This window comes from Echeneis naucrates, unplaced genomic scaffold, assembly GCF_900963305.1.
Source record: "Echeneis naucrates unplaced genomic scaffold, fEcheNa1.1, whole genome shotgun sequence".
Taxonomy (NCBI): Eukaryota; Metazoa; Chordata; class Actinopteri; order Carangiformes; family Echeneidae; genus Echeneis; species Echeneis naucrates.
The window spans coordinates 441605-461607 of NW_021780168.1; the positions used below are offsets into that span (position 1 = coordinate 441605).

Consider the following 20003-nt stretch of genomic DNA (forward strand, 5'->3'; position numbering starts at 1 on the left):
ATCTTCCCCTCTACTTCAGGAGAGAGATCATACGAAACTGACTTAACTCTGAGGACTCCTTCTCCTTAGGAATAAGAACACCTCCTGCCCTACGCCATGCTCTGGGAATAGACTGTTTCTTCCAAACTATTCTTAACTGCCTCCACAAAAACTTTAGGATATCAGGTGCGCTTTTATAGACCCGGTAGGGGACTGGGGCCGAAGAAGCCTTCGCACGCCTGGCTACCTCCTCTACCTCCTTCCACCTAGTTGGTCTAACATCCATTTCTTGATCTATCTCCCCTAATGGTGGCATGTCAGGTGGAAGTCCTACTACTCTATTCTGCTCAGAATCTGAATATGTATTTCTCAGGTACTCTTCTACTTCTATCTTTGTTGCTTTAAGCTGCCCTCCCTTTTCCTGGTTAAACAATCCTTTAACAAACTTGAACGGGTCCCTGTAAAATGCTGTTCTTACATATTCTTTCTTTTTTCTCTTTTTCCTAAGATTTTCAGCCCTTCTAAGCACAGCTAGCCTACTTCTCAACCCCTCTTGCAACACATTAATTCCCTCTCTCTCTTCCTCTGTAGTTCTTTTCCACTGCTTTCTTAATTTTCTTCTTTCTTTAACTAATTTCTCAATTTCTCTTTGCTGTCTAGACTTAGCTACCTGTACTCTTTCAACCCTCTTTCTATCTTGCATCCCAAATCTTTCGACACCGTAACAGTAAATTATGTCTCCCATTTTTTCTAATCTATCACTTGCGTCTCCTCCTAGTCTACTCAGAATTATTGACAAGTCCCTGTTGACTGTCTCCCATCCCTTGCTACTATTTGCCCATGGCCATCTAATTCTAGCTTTCTGCTCCATATTTCTCTCTCTAACTGGCCTATTCACCTCAATGTCAGCTGCATCCCTTCTTATAATCTCCTCTTCCACCTCTGTGGCTGTGTTGTTGAAATCCTTCGAACTTTGGTTTTCTACCTGTCGCTGGATTTCATCCGACTGACTTCTTAAAAAGTTCTGATCGATGCGGCCACACTGCCCTTCCTTTCCCACACATCTCATTCTTCCTTGATGCACTCTAAGGCCTCTGACTGATGTTATTTTCTGCCAACCACAAGGACAAACCTGGAGCATCTTTCCCTCTAATCTACCGTCTTTATTCCCTCCAGCCACACTCGCTATGCCCTTCAAACTATTCTGCCCACTTATAGTCCTAGAGAATAGGTCCGTGCCCTTATCACATATCCAACTCGTAGTCGTATCCATTCCAGTATCTGTTACCATGTAGTCTGCCTGTGAGTCATCTTCCACCCCTGCTCTCGCTGACCCTTGGGGTATTTGTATTATGTATTTGGTATTTTTTATTTAATTGTTCTTTCATCTGACATTGTTATCCTCCCAAAACATTTTTTATTGTGTGTGTGTTCAGTCTGTCAGGATGTCTGGTCTCAGAGGAAGGCTGTTCTTCTCTGGCCTCAGCTCTCAGCTCCAACCCATCCCATCTGAGAGAACTGGACCTGAGCTACAATCATCCAGGAGACTCAGGAGTGAAGCTTCTGTCTGCTGGACTGGAGGATCCAGACTGGAGACTGGACACTCTCAGGTCTGGACAGCTCTGAGGAACTCTGCTATGGTGGATCAAATTGATCCTGACTCTGTTTCTTCCTCCAGGGTGGACCATGGTGGACCACAGAGCCTGAGACCTGGCCTGAGGAAGTGTGAGTGTGTTTTCACTTTGAGTCATGAAAACTCAGCTGCTCATGTTACACTAGATTTTTACATTTCTGACTGAAGTACAAAGATGAGTTTTATTCAGGATCAACACTTAATGTGTTTATTGATGTGGATCGCCATCAGCCGTCATCTTTGACTCCACAGCAGAAAAAAAACAGAACATTGCTGACATCTTGACTCTCATGTTCATAAACTGTTGATGTTCTAACTGGATTCTGGTTCTGGTTCTAACTTTTAATTTAAATGTAGTCAAACATTCACAGGTGATGTAAGTTTGAATGATTCACTTTCAGTAAAGTGGTTGATAAATGAACAGATGATAAACTGCAGCTGTTGTTTCTTGTTCTCTCCATCAGATGTCTGTGAACTGGAACTGGACACAAACACAATCAACAGAAACCTCAAACTGTCTGACAACAGGAAGGTGACACGTTTGAGAGAGGATCAGTCATATACTGATCATCCAGACAGATTTGATGACTTGTCTCAGCTGCTGTGTAGAAATGGTCTGACTGGTCGCTGTTACTGGGAGGTCGAGTGGAGTGGAGAGGTTGATATCTCAGTGAGCTACAGAGGAATCAGAAGGAAAGGAAACAGTGCTGACTGTTTATTTGGACACAATAATCAGTCCTGGAGTCTGTTCTGCTCTGATTATGGTGGTTACTCTGTCTGTCACAACAACAGAAGAACATTCCTCTCCTTCCCCTCTGTCTCTAACAGAGTAGCAGTGTATATGGACTGTCCTGCTGGCTCTCTGTCCTTCTACAGAGTCTCCTCTGACTCACTGATCCACCTCCACACCTTCAACACCACATTCACTGAACCTCTCTATCCTGGGTTCAGGATCTGTTCTGGTTCAGTGTCTCTAAGGGAGTTGTATTGAAGGAGACTTGAAACTTGAAAGTGAGACACTTCACTGTTGGCTTCACTTCTAAGCTCTGGAGTCTCCGTCAGTTCCATATTGGAGACAGATCTGGACTTTACTGTCTAAATCTCAGTGTCTTCCTGAAACTCCATTAGCCTGCACACTGATTACATTACGTCATGCTTTGCTTGGTTTTTGTAACCGAAGGTGAGATCTGAACCTCTCTCAGCATTAATCTTTCGAGTGACTTGTTGTATGTGTCCTTCATTTCCTTCTTCCTGTCTCCTGTTGGAATGTCAGTTTATTTCAGTTCCATTGATCTGTTCATTAGCATGATGTCCCCAGGACTTCAGGCTGCAGTCTGAATGAGACAAACATAGACCACAAGAACCGTTCAGTTCCTTCAAGAGAATCATCAGGAACTCAAGAGTTCATCATCACAGCAATCAGCTGCTGTTCAAGCCTGTCTTGCCTTTAAAGGGAGCCTGAGATGGCACTTCCCACCCAGAAAGCTCCCAGGATTCATTCAGAGCCTTAATCCAACCCTTTTGGACCAGGCTGCTCCCACAGTGACTGTTTGCTCCGTCACTGAAACAGGAAAAGTCATTTCCACCTCCTGCTTTGGAGCGTTATAATAGCTCTGCAGCAAGCTGAGCTATCTGATCTGTACAGGCGAGCCATGAAGGCCAGCACGTAATGGTCTTGGAAATGGTTTGTAATGAAGAACACATTTAGTCCATCAGGAACAGACAACGATCCTCTTAAATTCATGAGGACCGTTCGCATATGATGAGAGGACTGTTAACTGCAGTGATTAGGGATTAGGGTTGTGTTGTTGCAGCTGATCTGAAGAAATCTATTGAAAATAGCAAATCATCATAATTTTTTTTACTGAATTTCTGAGCAGGACAACCCCAAAGAAAAGCATTTATGTAGAAAGGAATAACTGTAGCTGTCTGAGTTAGAGCCTCAGATTTGAAAATGATCACTAATATAATAAGATCACAAATGGTACAAATGTTCATTTTGTTAACCATTGTTTTGGGAAATTTTATGAAATAAGTAATTTTTTTTTCTGGCACTAGACAAGGGGACAATTGGTAATCAGGGTAGACGCACGGGTGCCATATGAGGAAGGGCAAGTGCTCTGAAACGAGAGAGTTAGAACTTTCTAAATAATAAAACAGGAAATGCAGGTGTGCAGAGGAGGGTGGATGCAGTAGGTACTGGAGGGCCCTGCCCAGCCCTGGGGGAAAAGAAAATAGGGACATAGAGAGCAGAGACGAACTGGATCCTGACACACGGTCTCCACATTTGGAGAGAAAAGTTTGGAGAAATGTGATCATTTGTTCTGACACAAGCACTGGGAGACCTGTACAATATTTTTATCCAGCTCACAAAGTTATCTCCGCACCCCAAACTTTTGTAATGTGGTGAGGAGATAATTCCAATTTACCCTGTCAAATGCTTTTTCTGCATCTATGGAGACTACTATGGCATCTTTGTTCTGACTGTTATTTTTGGTTGACTGCTCAGAAAAGTTTCAAGGCTGGAATTGGAGGGGTTAATCTCAGATGAATAAAGTTTTTATGGAATTCCGTAAAGATTTGTTTTATTTCTTCTGGGTCACAGGTTATTTTCCCAATGAAGTTCTTTATCGATGTTGTTGCTCTTTCTTTGTTCTGTTTTAATGGTTTGCTAGAAATCTGATGGATTTATTGCTATGTTCAAAGTTCTCCAAGTATAATCTCTGCAGTTGAAATTGTATTTTGATGTTGAGTAATTCATTTAGTTTCAGTTTTAATTCCTAGTTTTCTCAGGAAATGTTCCTCTTGTGTCTCCAAAGCTTTAATGTTTTTGTTTAGTTGTGTTTCGAGAGCTTTCTCCTGTTTTATTTTTCTTAAATGAAGAATAAGATGATATTTTGCCTCACATGGCAGTTTTTGCTCCCTGCCATAGCACACACATCAGGCAGGTCATTTATTTTACAGAATATTGTCCATTCCTCCTTAAAAAATTTCATAAAGTTGTGGTCCTTAAGTAATGATGTATTAAATCTCCATTGCTTAGAAGGTGGTGTTTTTTTTTTCTTTTTGTTTTGTTTTTTTGAGTGTCAGAGTGTCTGGTGCATGGCTGCTGATGGCAATGGGGTGGATCTTTGTGTCAAAGATATCCTTCACAATGAATTACGAATTAAAAAGTGGTCTAAACGGATATAAGAGTGGTGGACTGGTGAGCAGTATAGTAGTAGTATAGAGTAGGTGAGCAGCATGGGGTGACGTGAGCGCCATCCATTGCAAAGACCAAAATCACTCATACTGCTTTATTATCTCAGATGACTGGTAGCTGCATTGACTAACTCCCCGACTGGTTCTGTCCACTTGTGGGTTGAATATCAGTTTGACTATAAGTGCTGGGTCTGAGTGGCCCGAAAGTGCTGTGAAGAAGCTTTGGAAGAAGGAGGTTCATCAACATTTGGCCATATACTGTATATTGGCAATAAATACCTCAGTGTTTTGTATATATTATAAACCGACCTTCTGGGTCTACAATGGTGCTCTTACAAGTAAACCTAATGTTTACTTACATACATTAGCTGTGCATGTGTGTGGAAACTGTGGTGAGCTTAATATATGATTTCCTGCTTTGGGTAGATGGGTTTCCTTTAGTGAGACAATGTCTGCTTGTAAATTGTGTAGGTGTGTTAAAATTTTTTGCCTTTTTTTTTTTTTTAACTAATCTACTGAGAGTAACTTGCTATAGGTGTCGTGGATTGAGTTTGTTTGCGCAGTTCAATTCCTGTTTTATCTTGATAGTTTTGTCTCCCCTTGTATTGTCTCTCTTTACTTCCTCCCTTTGTTCCCACCTATAGTGACTACCTGAATGTGTTTCACATGTGTCTTTTTGTCTCCCAGCCCTCATGTGTATTTAAGCTGTACTTCCCTTCCTTCTGTTGCACGTTCGTCTTGTCTTCCTATTGAGCAGCGTTCCAATACTAGTTCCACTAGGTTCCTCGTGTATGACCTCCATTTCTAGTTTACCAGTTCCTGAGTATTGCGTGCAGATTCTGTACCTGCCTTGAGCTGTAGTTCACTGTGTCCTGAAATTGAACTACATTGAAGACCTTGAGACTGCCCATCCCTGTGTACTGCCTCCACCTTATTGTGTCCACCTGTCTGTGAGTTCTTGACAGAATGAACTGGCCAAGAATTGCACTGTGAGCCATATCGACATCACATTCATAAATAAATTAGAACAGTTATACAGCATGCAATGTGCATTCATGTATTTTTACATGATTCACACAGGCGTGAAAGAAAGTTACTTTAACCATACTATTACCATGCTTGGGTGAATCTGGTGGTGAACCTCGCATGGAGAGAAGAGACGTGCTTTAATAGAGCCAAGGGGTGATCTCTGGATCCCAGAAGAGCTGGCTGTTGACATATAGCTTGTCCACAGTAGTAGTAACACTGTAAGTGTTCTTATTAAGACAGTAGGTTCTTCAATTTGACTTCCTCCAAACATCCAGAGACCATTTATCTCTGTTTGTTAGTAATATCTGGAATGTCACATCATTTTTTTTTTTATGAAAATATCAAAAGATAATTCACTCAAATAGAATATTAATTTCACCTCACTGGCCCAGGGATGGTGATGCAAAGTGTATATAAGTAAATGTATATCTTTTAATTCTATGATCAGGCAGCTTTACAGATCTGTTCCAGAGCTGGAGCATTTGTCTCTTATGTCTTAGGGCTCCCAACCCAAATCACCATGAAGAGCCAACACTGAGGTCAATTTGTGTACTGCTGTAAGATAACCAATAGCTCTATGATGCTAAGTATTACAAAGAGAATATTCACAGAATCCCCAGACAGCAGAAGGATCGTCTGACACAGGACACACATTGTAGAACAGAGTTTAAGTAAGAACTCCCAGATGAGCACAGTGTTCAGACTTGTTCAGTCCAGAACCCAGGGCTGTACCTGCAGACTGAGCTAAAACACTGACAGCTGGGTTAAATGTCATGCATTGGTCAACGTCAGGCCAAGACATTTCATCTTCAAATATATCATTCATGATGAGTTTGGTTTTCTGTGTACAACTTCTGCAGCTTGTTTGTAGACTGTTTTACTGGTTTTAGAGTGGACTTACCTGCTATTGTTATACAGAAGTTCATATGTGACAGAATCAGATAGAAATTGTCAGGCCGGGATTCAAACAGGACTCAGGAGCAGAGGCTTTGTAAGTCACAGACTTTATTCTCAGCAGCAATGACCTCAGAACCAAGTGAATAAAGAAAACAGGGCTATGAAACATTAACTTTAACCGGGAGTCACGAGGGAAAAAGGGGGACAACATAAAAAACACTCCGTAGGGAGGAAAAACCTGACTAATAAAACGAAAGAAAACTCACTCACGCTACTAAGCGGAGGATCAAGGTAATTCTATGAAAATGTTATGAAACTCAAAATCACTCTCAAGGAGGAAAACACAAAAGCTATGAACATTAATCTATACAACAGAGTTTACAAACAAAAAGTCATTCATATAGAGGAAAAAACAAAAGGCTATGTTGAAAAAGAGCTAACTCTGATATAGAAATTACAAATGAAAACTCACTCAGTAGAGGACCAAAGGCTTACACAAAGACACAAGGGCTGTGGCATGGACGTAACGCTGGCGTGGGACATGAAACGACAACACACTGGCACAAGACAAGGGGAAGACAGACTATTTGAACTGTGGGGAAAATGGGGAACAGGTGGAGACAATTGGTAATCAGGAGGACACGCAGGCGACATGAGGAAGGGCAAGTGTTCTGAAACAAGAGCAGGAACAAGTTAGGCATTTCAAAATAAAACAGGAAATGACGAGATACAGTAAGCCCAGACAAGACAACCTCACCACGGTGTGACAGAAATAATGTTTTGCTGACTCTGCTGTTTGGTTATTTCTGAAGTGTTAAAATCACAATGGTGACAGTTTGAGTCAGTTCAGGTTTTTTACAGTGTTGTTTCATTTTTTCATTAAATCTTGTCACTGTTTGTATTTGACTTTTGTGAAGCTGCTTCCTGTTGGTTCAGCTGTTTTCTAAACTTCTCTCTAAACCTTCAGCTCTGAACAGATGATGAAACACTGAACACTTTTAAGCAGGTACTTTGTCTCCTAAAGTCACATCTTTTAATCTTTACTCAGGTTGGAGCGCTGCAGGTTGTCAGAGATCAGCTGTTTTTCTCTTGTCTCAGCTCTGAAGTCGAACCCCTCCCATCTCAGAGAACTGGAGCTGAGCCAGAATGAGCTGCAGGATTCAGGACTGAAGGATCTGTGTGGTTTTCTGAAGAGTCCTCACTGTAGACTGGAGACTCTGAGGTCAGACTCATGTTTTATTTCTGCTCCCAGATTACAGTTGTGGTGACTCCGACCTGCAGACAGGCTTATATTTTTAAGGGAAAATCCTCTTCAGATTTTAAAGATTTAAACTGTTAAATAGTTTGAAAGTAACTTTGGAAAACGTATTTCACGCAGTTTATCAATTAATGTTGTATTTTTGAAAGGGGACATCATATTCATAATTATTTTTATGTTAACATGAAGATTTTGGTTAATTTTGTTTATGTATTTATTTGCATGTCGAATCGAAAGCAACTGCACTTAGGTTTGTTTAAGAAGATGTTTGGCCTCTTATCCCAGGGCCTTCATCAGTCCTCAGTTGTCTTACAGACAGCAGAGTTGGACCCAGGTATTTAACCTCTGTAGGAGTGTTCACAAAGCTCCTTGTGATAACAGCCCATTCGATAAGTTCCACTGACCATTGTTAGTCCAATACTGTATATGCTTTTGCTGGCAGACAAGTTTTTAATTTCTTTGCAAAGAAAAGGTCAATCATCACACAAGCTGTAAAAATGAAGACAGACCCCAAACATGGGGAGAGCTAAACATTTATACTTGAGGAACCCCTCCAACCCAAAGGTGTGTTTTCACACCCTCTGGTCTGCCCAAAAGGATCTGACATCCTGGTGAGGAAAAGGGAAGTGGGGTATCCCAAGTAGATCAAATGTAAGGAACTGAAATTACCATTATATTTCATAGAACTGTCCAACCCACATGGGTTTATAAGACGTGTATTTAATCATACAGTGGTTGCTGTAACAACATAAACTCTCATATCTGCATACAAACATACATAGATATATTATCCTTTTCTCAAGTAATAATGTTACATAATATATTAAACACAACAAATAACCAAACAAAAGATTTAGCTGTGCTTCCTCAGCCCTGGAAATAAAATCAGCTCCCCCATGAGTCTCTTTGCTAAAAAGGAACTCATGTTTCTCAGAATCATCCAAATTAAAGCCATGAAAACCTCTGAAGTGCTCGTATGCAGAACAGCAAAACAAAAAAATGGATCTGACTTTCTACTTCATCCAGTTTGCAGAGTGAACAAATCTGGTCTTCCTCAGATGTGGCATTTGTCATATCCCCAGTGTAAGCCCCTGTTACAGGACTCCACTGGTCCAGCTCTCCATTTAAAGGGTCAGAATCTCTAGTTCTAAAAGGCTCTGTCCTGAGTATAAACTTTACAGATTTGTTTCAGATGGTAACGAGGAAACCCGCCTCACTTCTAACTGCCTACATCCGAGCGTCTACTCTGCTTCCTCCAGCTGTCAGTACCATTAGAGTAGCTGTGTTGACTGTGACTCACTGCTGGCTGCACCCGTTAATGGCAGCTTTCCTCTCAATGATCTTGGTGAATCGCTATAGTCTGGATATAGTAGCTCTAAGGGTCTGTTCATAAATTCATTAAAGTGGAAACACAGTTAATTGCATCATGCAACCAAAACTTATCCTTTTACATTCATGATGGAGAAGCTAAAATAATAGGGATGAGATTAGCAATCTTTACTGCAAGATGCAGTTTTTGCAGGTTTTTATTTGCAGGGTTAATACAGCGGTGCAGTTAATAAAATAAATTCTCAAATCAAACAATTTGTAATAAAAAAATGCTAAAATCTTGACGCTACCTTAAATCTGAACTACTTCTGTTTTGCGGGGTGGGATGAGAGCGCCTTGCATGGCCAGTGCCAACCTGTTTCAACCCTTTCTACCGAGGAAGTGGAAATCACTGCTCCAGTGATGAGGAGCTTGATGCTTGGTCTTCAGGTGTGGCAGATCAGATCTTACTTCTCACCGTTTGCCAATTCTGGATAGGAGACGGCTTCTTTGGTGTCTTCACCATCTGCTTATTGGTCTGTTTCTTCTTTCTTCATCAGAAGTAACATTCCCTTAAGTCAGCTATCCTTCGGTACCTCTGGGTGTTGGAAAGGGAACTGCCAAAACACAGTCCCTCACTGTCCTCAGCTGCGGTCCTTCACCGAATTCCTCTTTCTCCGGGGATTTGATCTCCAGTGCACCCTTGCTCCCCCCCATCTCCGAAGTGACAAAGCAAATTTCCCCTTAACTTCACTCCACTCAACGCTAACTTTTTATACAAGACATCGCTTTTTTCACACCCAGCAGTACAAAGCACAAATTATGTATAAGATTACCTCATTTGATCTTCATCCTGTCTGCCTTGGTCGGGGTTGTGTCTGTGGCAGCTCTCCCTAGCTGTGGAAGGTGGCTTTCGTGTGTGTGTGTGTGTGTGTGTAATCCCACCCACTCCTGCAAGGCCAATGAAAACTAGATAAATAAATGTATTCAAAAATAATAATAATCAAAACATTTTTTATATATAAACACATAGGTAAAAACCTACCCATGTGTGGATATACTGTATATCCACATGGGTAGGTTACAAATTTGTCTGCTGTTACAGCTATATTTCAGCTTCTCCAGTGGGATCACAGAGAGCACCTCTTTAGCCCAGTGTTTGAATGAGGGAGGTCTTACAGACTTCCATTGCATGAGAATCAGTCTCCCTGCCATCAGCTTTAGGAACGCAATGGCATTCATCTGTGGGGTAGTACAATGTTTTGTTGTTTTTTTTTTTTTGTTTTTTTTGAGGAAATTGTCCCAAAGATGACAATTACTGGGTCAGAGTCTACATTAACACCACGTATATAAGATATAGCTTTGAAGATTTTTGTCCAGAAGGTGTTTACAGATCTGCATGACCAAAACGTGTGACCCACCGTTGCTGGACTATGAGTGCATCATGGACATTCAGGATTGATGTTAGGGTATATTCTGGCCAGTTTCTCCTTTGAATAGTGCAATCTATGTACAACTTTAAATTGGATGAGATCATGCTGTATGCAAAGAGATGTGGTGTGTATGCGTTCTAAACGTTTTTGCCATATTTCCTCAGACAGTGCGGTGTCTTAAGTCTGCCAGTTCCATGGCAACTGAGTACACTCGCATGACAGTGGGTTGTAGCTTGCAACATTTGGTAGATCTAGGCTACCCTCCTCCTTCCATTGGGGTCTAACTCCAATATGGTGTCCAATACATTCCAATATGGTGTCCAATATGGTGGTAAGTGAGGAAATTGGAGGTGCTTTTTGGCAAAACTGTGTACCTGTAGGTATCTAAAGAAGTGGCTCTTAGGAATGTTGTTGTATTTCTGCAGTTGGTCAAAGGAAGCAAATGTGCCCTCTACAAAGAGGCCTTTAAGGAACACCAATTCATTTTGGTGCCATGTTTTAAAGGCAGTGTCAGTTTGGGACGGGGGAAACAGATGGTTTCGTACCAGGGGAAGGAGGGTGATTGGCTGATTAATTTGGAAATGCTTCCTCAGTATCAGCCATATCTTTGAGGATTTTCTTATAACTGGCCCCAGGTGTTGAAGTCTTAAATAACTGGGCAGGCGGCTGCTAAGGATGGAGATTGGTGAAAGCAATAAATTGGACTGGAGTTCCATTGCAGCCCACATTGGTCTCATCTCATTTTGATGCATCAAGATCCAGTAATTCAATTTGGAAATATTAGCTACCCAGTAATAAAACAGGAAGTAAGGCAGACCCAGTCCCCCTGCGCTCTTGGGCATCTCTGATGAGGTTCTCTTATTTTGTGGGGAGGAGGTGCTCCAGATAAAACTCATGATGTAACTGTTTTAAACCATGACTTAGTAGCACCGGGATCATCTGTAACAGGTTTAGAAACCGTGGTAGCACTGTCGTCCTGCTGTTGTATTGTCATGGATGTAGCAAGTGGCTCAATAGCTAGCTAACTCAAACTGATACCTGCCAATGTGTTATCTAGCATACAATATTTAACGACTTGACAGATTCATGTTTTAATTTTGTGAATCCTGTGAACAGTGAATACTCCCACATTAGCGAGATGTCTGTCCCTGGCCACAGCACCCAGTGTTTCCCCTACCATTATGTTAGGGGGGGCAGAGTTCCATCTCGACGCATGCACACAGAATTGCTCACAGGGTGATGGGAACACCATTCACCCCCTCTTTTTCACCTGCGGTTTCTGAGGTTGAGGGTAGGCATGTATCTGTTGTGCTTTCTTTTTTGTGTATGTGTTAAAAATCGATCAATTTTTTTCTTTTTTTCTTTTTTTTCAATGCAAAACATTAGCTGCAAGCTGGTAGCATAATAAGAATGGGCCCAAGAGCTGTTTGGAAATGACAAGTCCAGCTGGACAGGGCAGTGATCACAGATTTTGATACTATGGTATCTGCTGTCAGCTACAAAGGACATTGTTCCTTAATCAATAAGACAAAAGTTTATTCTCGTATATGAGAGGTGAATTGGCAAGGGGTTGGCGTGTCCCCAAGGATAGTTTGAGAGGATATAGTTTAAGAGATTGCACAAAAGAGGTAAGTAGTGCACCTGATTTGGACACATTCCTGTTTTGTTTAGGATTACACTTGTCTAAAGATGGCTGTAAAGTACAATTAAAGTCTACCCCCTAATACCAACAAATGTGAATTAGGGTCAGGGAGTTTTCCTTTGAGGCTGGAGAAAAACTGAGGGTCATCCCAGTTTGGGCCATGAAGATGGTCTGACAGGTGCTACCAGGTTAGCATACAGCTTCCTGTTACTATGATGAATTGAACTTTGTTATCTGGTGTAATATTGATTGGTGAAAGGGAGACCCTTCCTCACCAGTACTGCAGCTCCTCTAGATCTGTCACCATAATCTGAATGGAATACCTGCCCAAACCATCCTTTCTTCCATTTGTCATATTCATCATTCTGGAGGCGTGTCTCTTGGAGGTACATGATGTCTGAACCTAAAGATTTCAGGTGTGTGAAAATGCCATTGTGTTTAATCAGATGTTGGATACTTTTGCTATTTCAAGTAATGAATCTTATTGAGCCTAGGCCCTGAGACTTTATTGTTGTTATCTTGATATGTTGTGCAGACGTATGGCTGTGTAACCACCTGGACTACCTCAGATGAAATGTATGTCTCCGTATTACGGCCCTAGTGCCGAAATGTGTGTGTGGCTGCTGTGCTCTCTCAGGGAGGCTCAACACCCTAACCCTAACCCTAACCCTTTGGGGAGTGAGTCCACCTGTAAAACGAGCGCTGCAGTGAGGGGGATCAGTATGAGTGTCATGCCAGCACCTCTTCACCGTGTTCACTTAAAATCAGACTTCAACAGATTTTTTTCACGGGAGCTGCTTGTGACACGTTCCCAATGGAGGGGATTGATTTTTATTATGGGGAACGATATCGTGAGAGGTAAGGTTTACCCTAACCCTGAAGTCGTGAGTGTTCCCCTCCCTAAGTTTGAACCAGACGAGTTAGCCGTCACCCGGTGTGTGTGTTTGGTGTAAGCATTCTTATCCAAGCCCAAGCCTGTGGAAAGGAATTTGTGCTTGCTGACTCTGTTTTCACGACTGCCCTGTCAGAGGATAAGGTGCCCTGGATGGGTGAGCTGGAGGATGAGTTAGAGAGCATAGGAGCACGTGGGAGTCAGGTGCTATTTCAGGGATCACCCTGCCTTTAAACCGTGAGGCTCTGATCAAGGCCCAATAAAGTGACCATTCTCTTAAAAAGTGTTTTGCAGCTGTGGTTGACATAAATGACTCTACTACAACTGGTAGTGACAGGTCAGCTTATTTTAAGGACAATGGACTGCTAGTCCGAAGGTGGGTTCCGCTGTTAGAAGCAGCAGATGTGGACTGGTGTACTGGCCATCAGATGCTTGTTCCGGCTGGTTGCAGACATCGCATGAGCATCCCTGATCTGGTCAACTGGGCGTGACAAAAACATATGACCAGATTTTCACACTTGTACTGGCCAGGGTTAAAACTAGATGTGGCGCGGTTCTGCAGAACCTGTCATACCTGTCAAGTAACTGGGAAGCTGAACTAGTAAATCCCTCCTGCTCCTCTGCACCCAATTCTAGCTGTCGGCGCCCCTTTTGAGCATGTCATTGTTGACTGTGTTGGACCCCTGGCAAGGACAAAAGCCGGTAACCAATTCTTACTAACGGTGATGTGTTTGGCGACCCGCTTTCCTGAGGCAATACCTCTGCGTTGGTCCGATTTTTTTTTTTTTTAAACATTTTATTTCTTGTCTAAAGTCTTGAGAGAGACTTTACAATATTTAGCCATTTCTCACTCTGTAAGTAGCGCATATCACCTCGAGTCACAGGGAGCAGTTGAGCGCTGGCACCAGACTTTAAAATCCATGTTCCAGAAATACTGCTGCGAGACTGGTAGAAGCTGGGATAAGGATTGGCTCTGAGGGCTGGGCCTGCTGGGGAGCAGTTGCTCCGTTGCCCTCCTCTCTGCTGCAGGAAACACGTTTGCTCCGTCTGCCTTGTGGAACTCCCAGCTATGTTAAATATCGATCTTGGGATTCTATGGATTGATATCAGATCATTCAAATGAAGCTCGGGTCAGAATAGGGAAAATCTTTTTTTTTTTTTTTTTTTTTTAAACCCATCCCCATGATCCATTAAAGATGATATAGATCAAGAGTTCATATGTGGCAGAATCAGATAGAAACAAAGTTTGGCTAACTCTGCTGTTTGGTTATTTCTGATGTGTTAAAATCACAATGTTGACAGTTTGAGTCAGTTCAGGTTCTTTCAGATGTTGTTTCATTTTCTCATTAAATCTTGTCACTGTTTGTATTTGACTGTTGTGAAGCTGCTTCCTGTTGGTTCAGCTGTTTGACTTTCATTTTCTAAACAACTACTTTCTAAACCTCTGAACAGATGATGAAACATTGAACACTTTGAAGCAGGAACTTTGTCTCCTAAAGTCACATCTTTTATTCTTTACTCAGGTTGGAGAACTGCAGATTGTCAAAGATCAGTTATTCTTCTCTTGTCTCAGCTCTGAAGACCAACCCCTCCCATCTCAGAGAACATGAGTTGGAATGTCCTGAAGGATCTGTATGGTTTTCTGGAGAGTCCTCACTGTAGACTGGAGACTCTGAGGTCAGACTCATGTTTTATATCTGCTCTCAGATTAATATGATGTTACAGTTGTGGTGACTCTGAGACAAAATGATGTAATTTCACACAGTTTATCAATTAATGTTGTATTTTTGAAAGGGGACATCATATATTAATGAATATTTGTATGTTAACATGCAGATTTTAGTCTGTGGTTAATTTTATTTATTTATTTATTTGCGTGTCAAATCAAAAGCAACTGCACTTAGGTTTGTCTAAGAAGATGTTTGGCCTCTTATCTTAGGGCCTTCATCAGTTCATCAGTCTGACTAGTCATCACTAGTCTAGTCTAGGAGTTGGACCCAGGTATTTAACCTCTGTAGGAGTGTTCACAAAGCTCCTTGTGACGATAGCGCATTAGAGGATTTCCACTGACCATTGTTAGTCCGCCACTGTAGATATAATTTCTGTTGTGGAAATTCTCTGCTGCTGGTGAAGAATGAAATGGAGACATTTGCGGGCCAAGTTTATATTTTCTTTGCAAAGAAAAGACCCCAAGCATGGGGAGAGCTAAACATTTATACTTGAGAAACACCTCCAACCCAAAGGTGTGTTTTCACACCCTCTGGTCTGCCTAAAAGGATCTGACATCCTGGTCAGGAAAAGGGAAGTGGGGTATCCCAAGTAGATCAAATGTAAGGAACTGAAATTACATTACCATTTTATAAAAATGTCCAACCCACATGGGTTTATAAGACATACACAAATACATTATTATCTTTTTCTCAAATATATATGTTCCATAATATTTTAAACACAACAAATAGGAACTCATGTTTCTCAGAATCATCCAAATCAAAGAAAGCAACATAAATATAAACAATTTTGTCAACAAAAACACCTCTGAGTTGCTTGTATGCAGAACAAAAAAACAAAAAATGGATCTGGCTTTCTACTTCATCCAGTTTGCATAGTGAACAAATTCGGTCTTTCTCAGGTGTGGCATTAAAAGCTCCCCGTTTCTGGGGCTAATGGAAGTGTTCCTGAACACAACTGTCCATAATGATCTTTGTCTTTTAGTTCAATGATACTTAGAGATGTGATAGCAAAGCTGCTAGTAGAACTATAAATTAATCTTTTATTCTTTACCGAGGTTGAAGAACTGCAGCTTGTCAGAGATTAGCTGTTCTTCTCTGGTCTCAGCTCTGAAGTCCAACCCCTCCCATCTCAGAGAACTGGACCTGAGTCTGAACGACCTGGAGGATTCAGACGTGAAGGATCTGTGTGAAGGGTCCTCACTTCAGACTGGAGACACTGAGGTCAGTAGAGTTGGACTCAGTTCATGTTCCTTTCAGTAATATTGTTTGAATCCAGTATCAGAGCAAAGACTCAGTGTTTCCTGTGAATCTTCAAACTCCTCGGTGAAGCTGTGAGAAGAGAACAGAAACAGATTTCAGAATTAGACAGAAAGACAGAGAGAAAACAGTCAGCCAGTCAGATGAGTCAGAGGACTGTGATCATGTGACCATCAAATGAAGCAGATTCCAGCTGAAGAACTCAGATGTTCAGATTTTGGTCTTCGTCAATCAAACTGTCAGATCTGTGCTGAGACTGTTTGTTCTCTGATCAGGTTCATCTGTTACAGCTCTGAGATCAGTCTGACTGAAAGCTGCACATCACTGATCTTCTTTCATCACACGCACATACACAAACTCTGATGTATCTGCTACCGCTTCTTCTTCTCTACACAGGTGGTGGTGAAGAGGAAGGTGTGTGTTGATGGAGGATCAGCTGCTTCCTGATTATCCAGATGTTGCAGCAGCAGCTTGTGCAGACTCTGGACCATGTTCCTGGGAGGTGGAGAGGAGAGCTTCATCCAGCAGAGACTGACAGAGGAATCAGAACTGGTCTGAGAACAGAGTCCAGTCCACCATGATCCCAGAGACTCCTCAAGTCCTCCTCTCCTCACAGCCAGCTCCTCCAAACTCCACCTGGGGTTTAGGTTCAGCTTCTTCTTCTTTCCTTTGGGCTGCTTTGGGAACATTTCAACAAGCATTTTTCTATGAAATATAAAATATGTCCTTGATAAACGTGACTGTCAATCAACACAGATTAAGCTTTTAAATTGGCCCTTTCTTCCCTTCATAAAATGTAATTTTTGCGCATGTTGCGAAAAATGTCTTATGTAAATAAATAACAGGATACTGAAAGAGCAGAACTCAACAGTTTATCTTCTGAAAGGACAATTTTTATTTAATGTACTAAATGTCCTTTGTGAGACAAACATTTATCTGAATGTCTGTGTGGATGGTGATGTGGGCTGGGTGGGAAATATATTCATGTTTGTTTATTTTAATGTGTAAAGCACTTTGTGCAGCATTGTTCTTTGTTTGAAAAGTGCTGTATAAATAAAGTTTGACTGATATAATACACTCCAATAATGTTCTAGCGGAGTCGTGCAGCAGACTCTCAGCTCAGTGTGTGAATGTGCTGCTGGTGAACTGGGACTGAGAGACACAGGACTCATGAGTTCCACTCTAAACCAATGAGTCATGAATCATGAGTCTGACTGTGAACCAGTCTACAGTATGTGCTGTGGGTGAGTGATAGCTCATAGCGGGCAGGGAAAGGGAGTGAAACTGCTTTTCCTCTTTTCTAATCTGTCTGTGTTATGGGCCTATACTTGAGGGCTCCTTCGTCACAGGATGGGACCATTATGTGATCTCTTACCATGGAAGTTGTTGGCTAACTGTTCCCAAAAGTCTAAAACCTCTTTCAGATTGCGGGAGGGCTGAAACGATTCCTTGAATAATTTGAGTACCTCGATTACAAAAAATTAACAAGGAATCGTTTACCGTCGTGCAGGCTGGGGTTATGAATCCAGGCGTGTGCTGGGACAAAAGAAAACAACAATGTACCTCAATGTGGTGTGTAGCTGCTCCACAGTGCTGTTCCCACATGAATTCATTCAATGTCAAACATAACACACAGGCTGACTAAACTAAACAAGCTGAATAAACCTTCACTTAAGGAACTTTTCCTTTTGGTCCTTTAACTACATTTTCATGTTTCTATACATTTGTACTTTTACTTTCCCACCACTGTTATCAAATACAGTTGCTGAATAAAATTTATTAAATATTACAACGTACATAAAGCAGAAAATGAGGCAGCTAGACTACATCAGCCTTTTGAAATAAGGGGATTTACATGGGGATCTCGTTTCCTCAGTACGCTGGCGTGGAAATGTTTACAGAGCAATGGCTCCACCTGCTGCTCAAACGGCTATTTATGGTGCGTTAATATGGTAACGTGGGTTCTCATCAACCAATGGTATTATTTGTTTGGCCATCACTTCTCTGCTACAAATTTCAGCATATTTCTACTCCTCAGAGACTGAAGCCTTTAGATCTTCACCACCAACCTAGGCCAACTTCACGTCTTCAGCTGTCCCACCATTCAGAATCTGAAAAGCTCAGCCTTCAGTGTGCCCTGAGTAAAGCCTAGCAACTTACTGATAGCCTGCGAGTAGCCACTTAGCATGTCACGGTGTTTGGTCCCATGCTCCGGAACGCAGCACTGCATGTTATCAAGCATTCCCTCCATATACGCTGAGAATAATAATTGATAATATAGTAACACATCAAACTAATATGATCATCAATGTTACATATATGTAGAAGGGCACTTCTACTTCATCTTTGTTCTGTTTGACATACTCCATATAATAAAGTTTACTTCTTGTTTTGTCTGATGATACATTGGCCTGTGTGGTGAGTGTGACTGAGATATGAAACATTATGAAAATGGAATCAGTGTTTTGAGTAGCTTTTCAATAAACTGAATAAACAAACTTTAATCTGGAAATCAGACTCTCCTACCTTCTTCAGCTCCTCCTCTGTGGCAGAGATCCGGTCTGTGTACTCTACCTGTTTCTCATGAGCAGTGCTCTGGCCCATCATACTGCTGAAACAGACACACACAAACATAAATGTTAGGGAGCATCACAAACTATATTCAGATTTATTAAAGATGAATTAAGCTTCTTTAAAGTGACTGAACATCTCAGTAAATCTGCTGTTCCCAAAAGAGACTTATCAGTCCCAGTTTAAACAAAGGCAGTAAAAACTGATGCTTTGGGGTTGAACCCAATTCCTCAAGACATTGTTTTTACTTTATTTTATTTTTTTTATAATCAAAAGTATAATTAGAAACTAGCCAGAATCTTTAAGATATATACCATAAGTGTGAAGCGTGTTGTGTGTTCACCAGAAAGAGAAACTACATGTGTAAATAGAGCCAAATGCTGGAAGCATCCATTGAGAATGCAGAGCTTTGAGTGTATAAATATTAATATAAAGCACTTGGACTTTCTTAAACCGTCTATGTATTCTAATCTGGCATCATTCCAAGAAAATAACATCTGACGTTATTTCATAAAATTTAATCCGTCAAGTCTACAGAAAGCATTAAAAACTCACCAACTGATCAAATGACTCAGAAATGACAGATTTTCCCCCCGCATCCTTTGAGACATGAGCATTTTCTACTTTTTCATCAGTGTATGCAGGTTATTGTTTAAAAACAAGAACACCTGACACACAGAGACAGTGGGACACACACACAAAAAGACACAAATATACAGAAGACAGCCATAGATAGACACGCACCCACACAAAAACATACAGAGACACGCACACAAAAGCACAGCCGGATGCAAAGAGACACAGACTCACGCAGACAAATATACAGACGCACTCATACAAACACACACACAGACAAATGTAATGATGCACACAAACAGACAAATAAAAGACAGCCATATACAGCCCAATTCATAGAAACAATTATACATACACAAACACATACAGCTGACACACAATAAAACAGCGACACAAACACACAGCTGACGAGCACTATGACTATGGCCATCAGTTTGAATAATTTCTTGTGACTACTGGCATTTGTGTTACACTGCAGGACACTCACACACACATGCAAAAGAAAATAAACCAACACACAGAGACAAAAAGAAACAACTGACACACAGAAACACACATACAGATAAATAGCCCTTGCCGGTTTTCACAATAGTG

At 41.3% G+C, this 20003-nt stretch overlaps 1 protein-coding gene across 1 annotated transcript in view; it reads left to right on the forward strand.

The window, feature by feature from the left end:
• The window catches only part of LOC115038388 (NACHT, LRR and PYD domains-containing protein 12-like), a 32420-nt gene extending 29776 nt beyond the window's left edge, over positions 1-2644 (forward strand). Inside the window, exons 9-11 of the mRNA XM_029497225.1 lie at positions 1416-1589; positions 1658-1704; positions 2077-2644. Of these exons, the coding sequence (XP_029353085.1) occupies positions 1416-1589; positions 1658-1704; positions 2077-2603 (748 nt within the window). The 3' untranslated portion in view covers positions 2604-2644. The remainder of the gene's footprint in view (positions 1-1415; positions 1590-1657; positions 1705-2076) is intronic.
• Positions 2645-20003: the final 17359 nt, after the last annotated feature.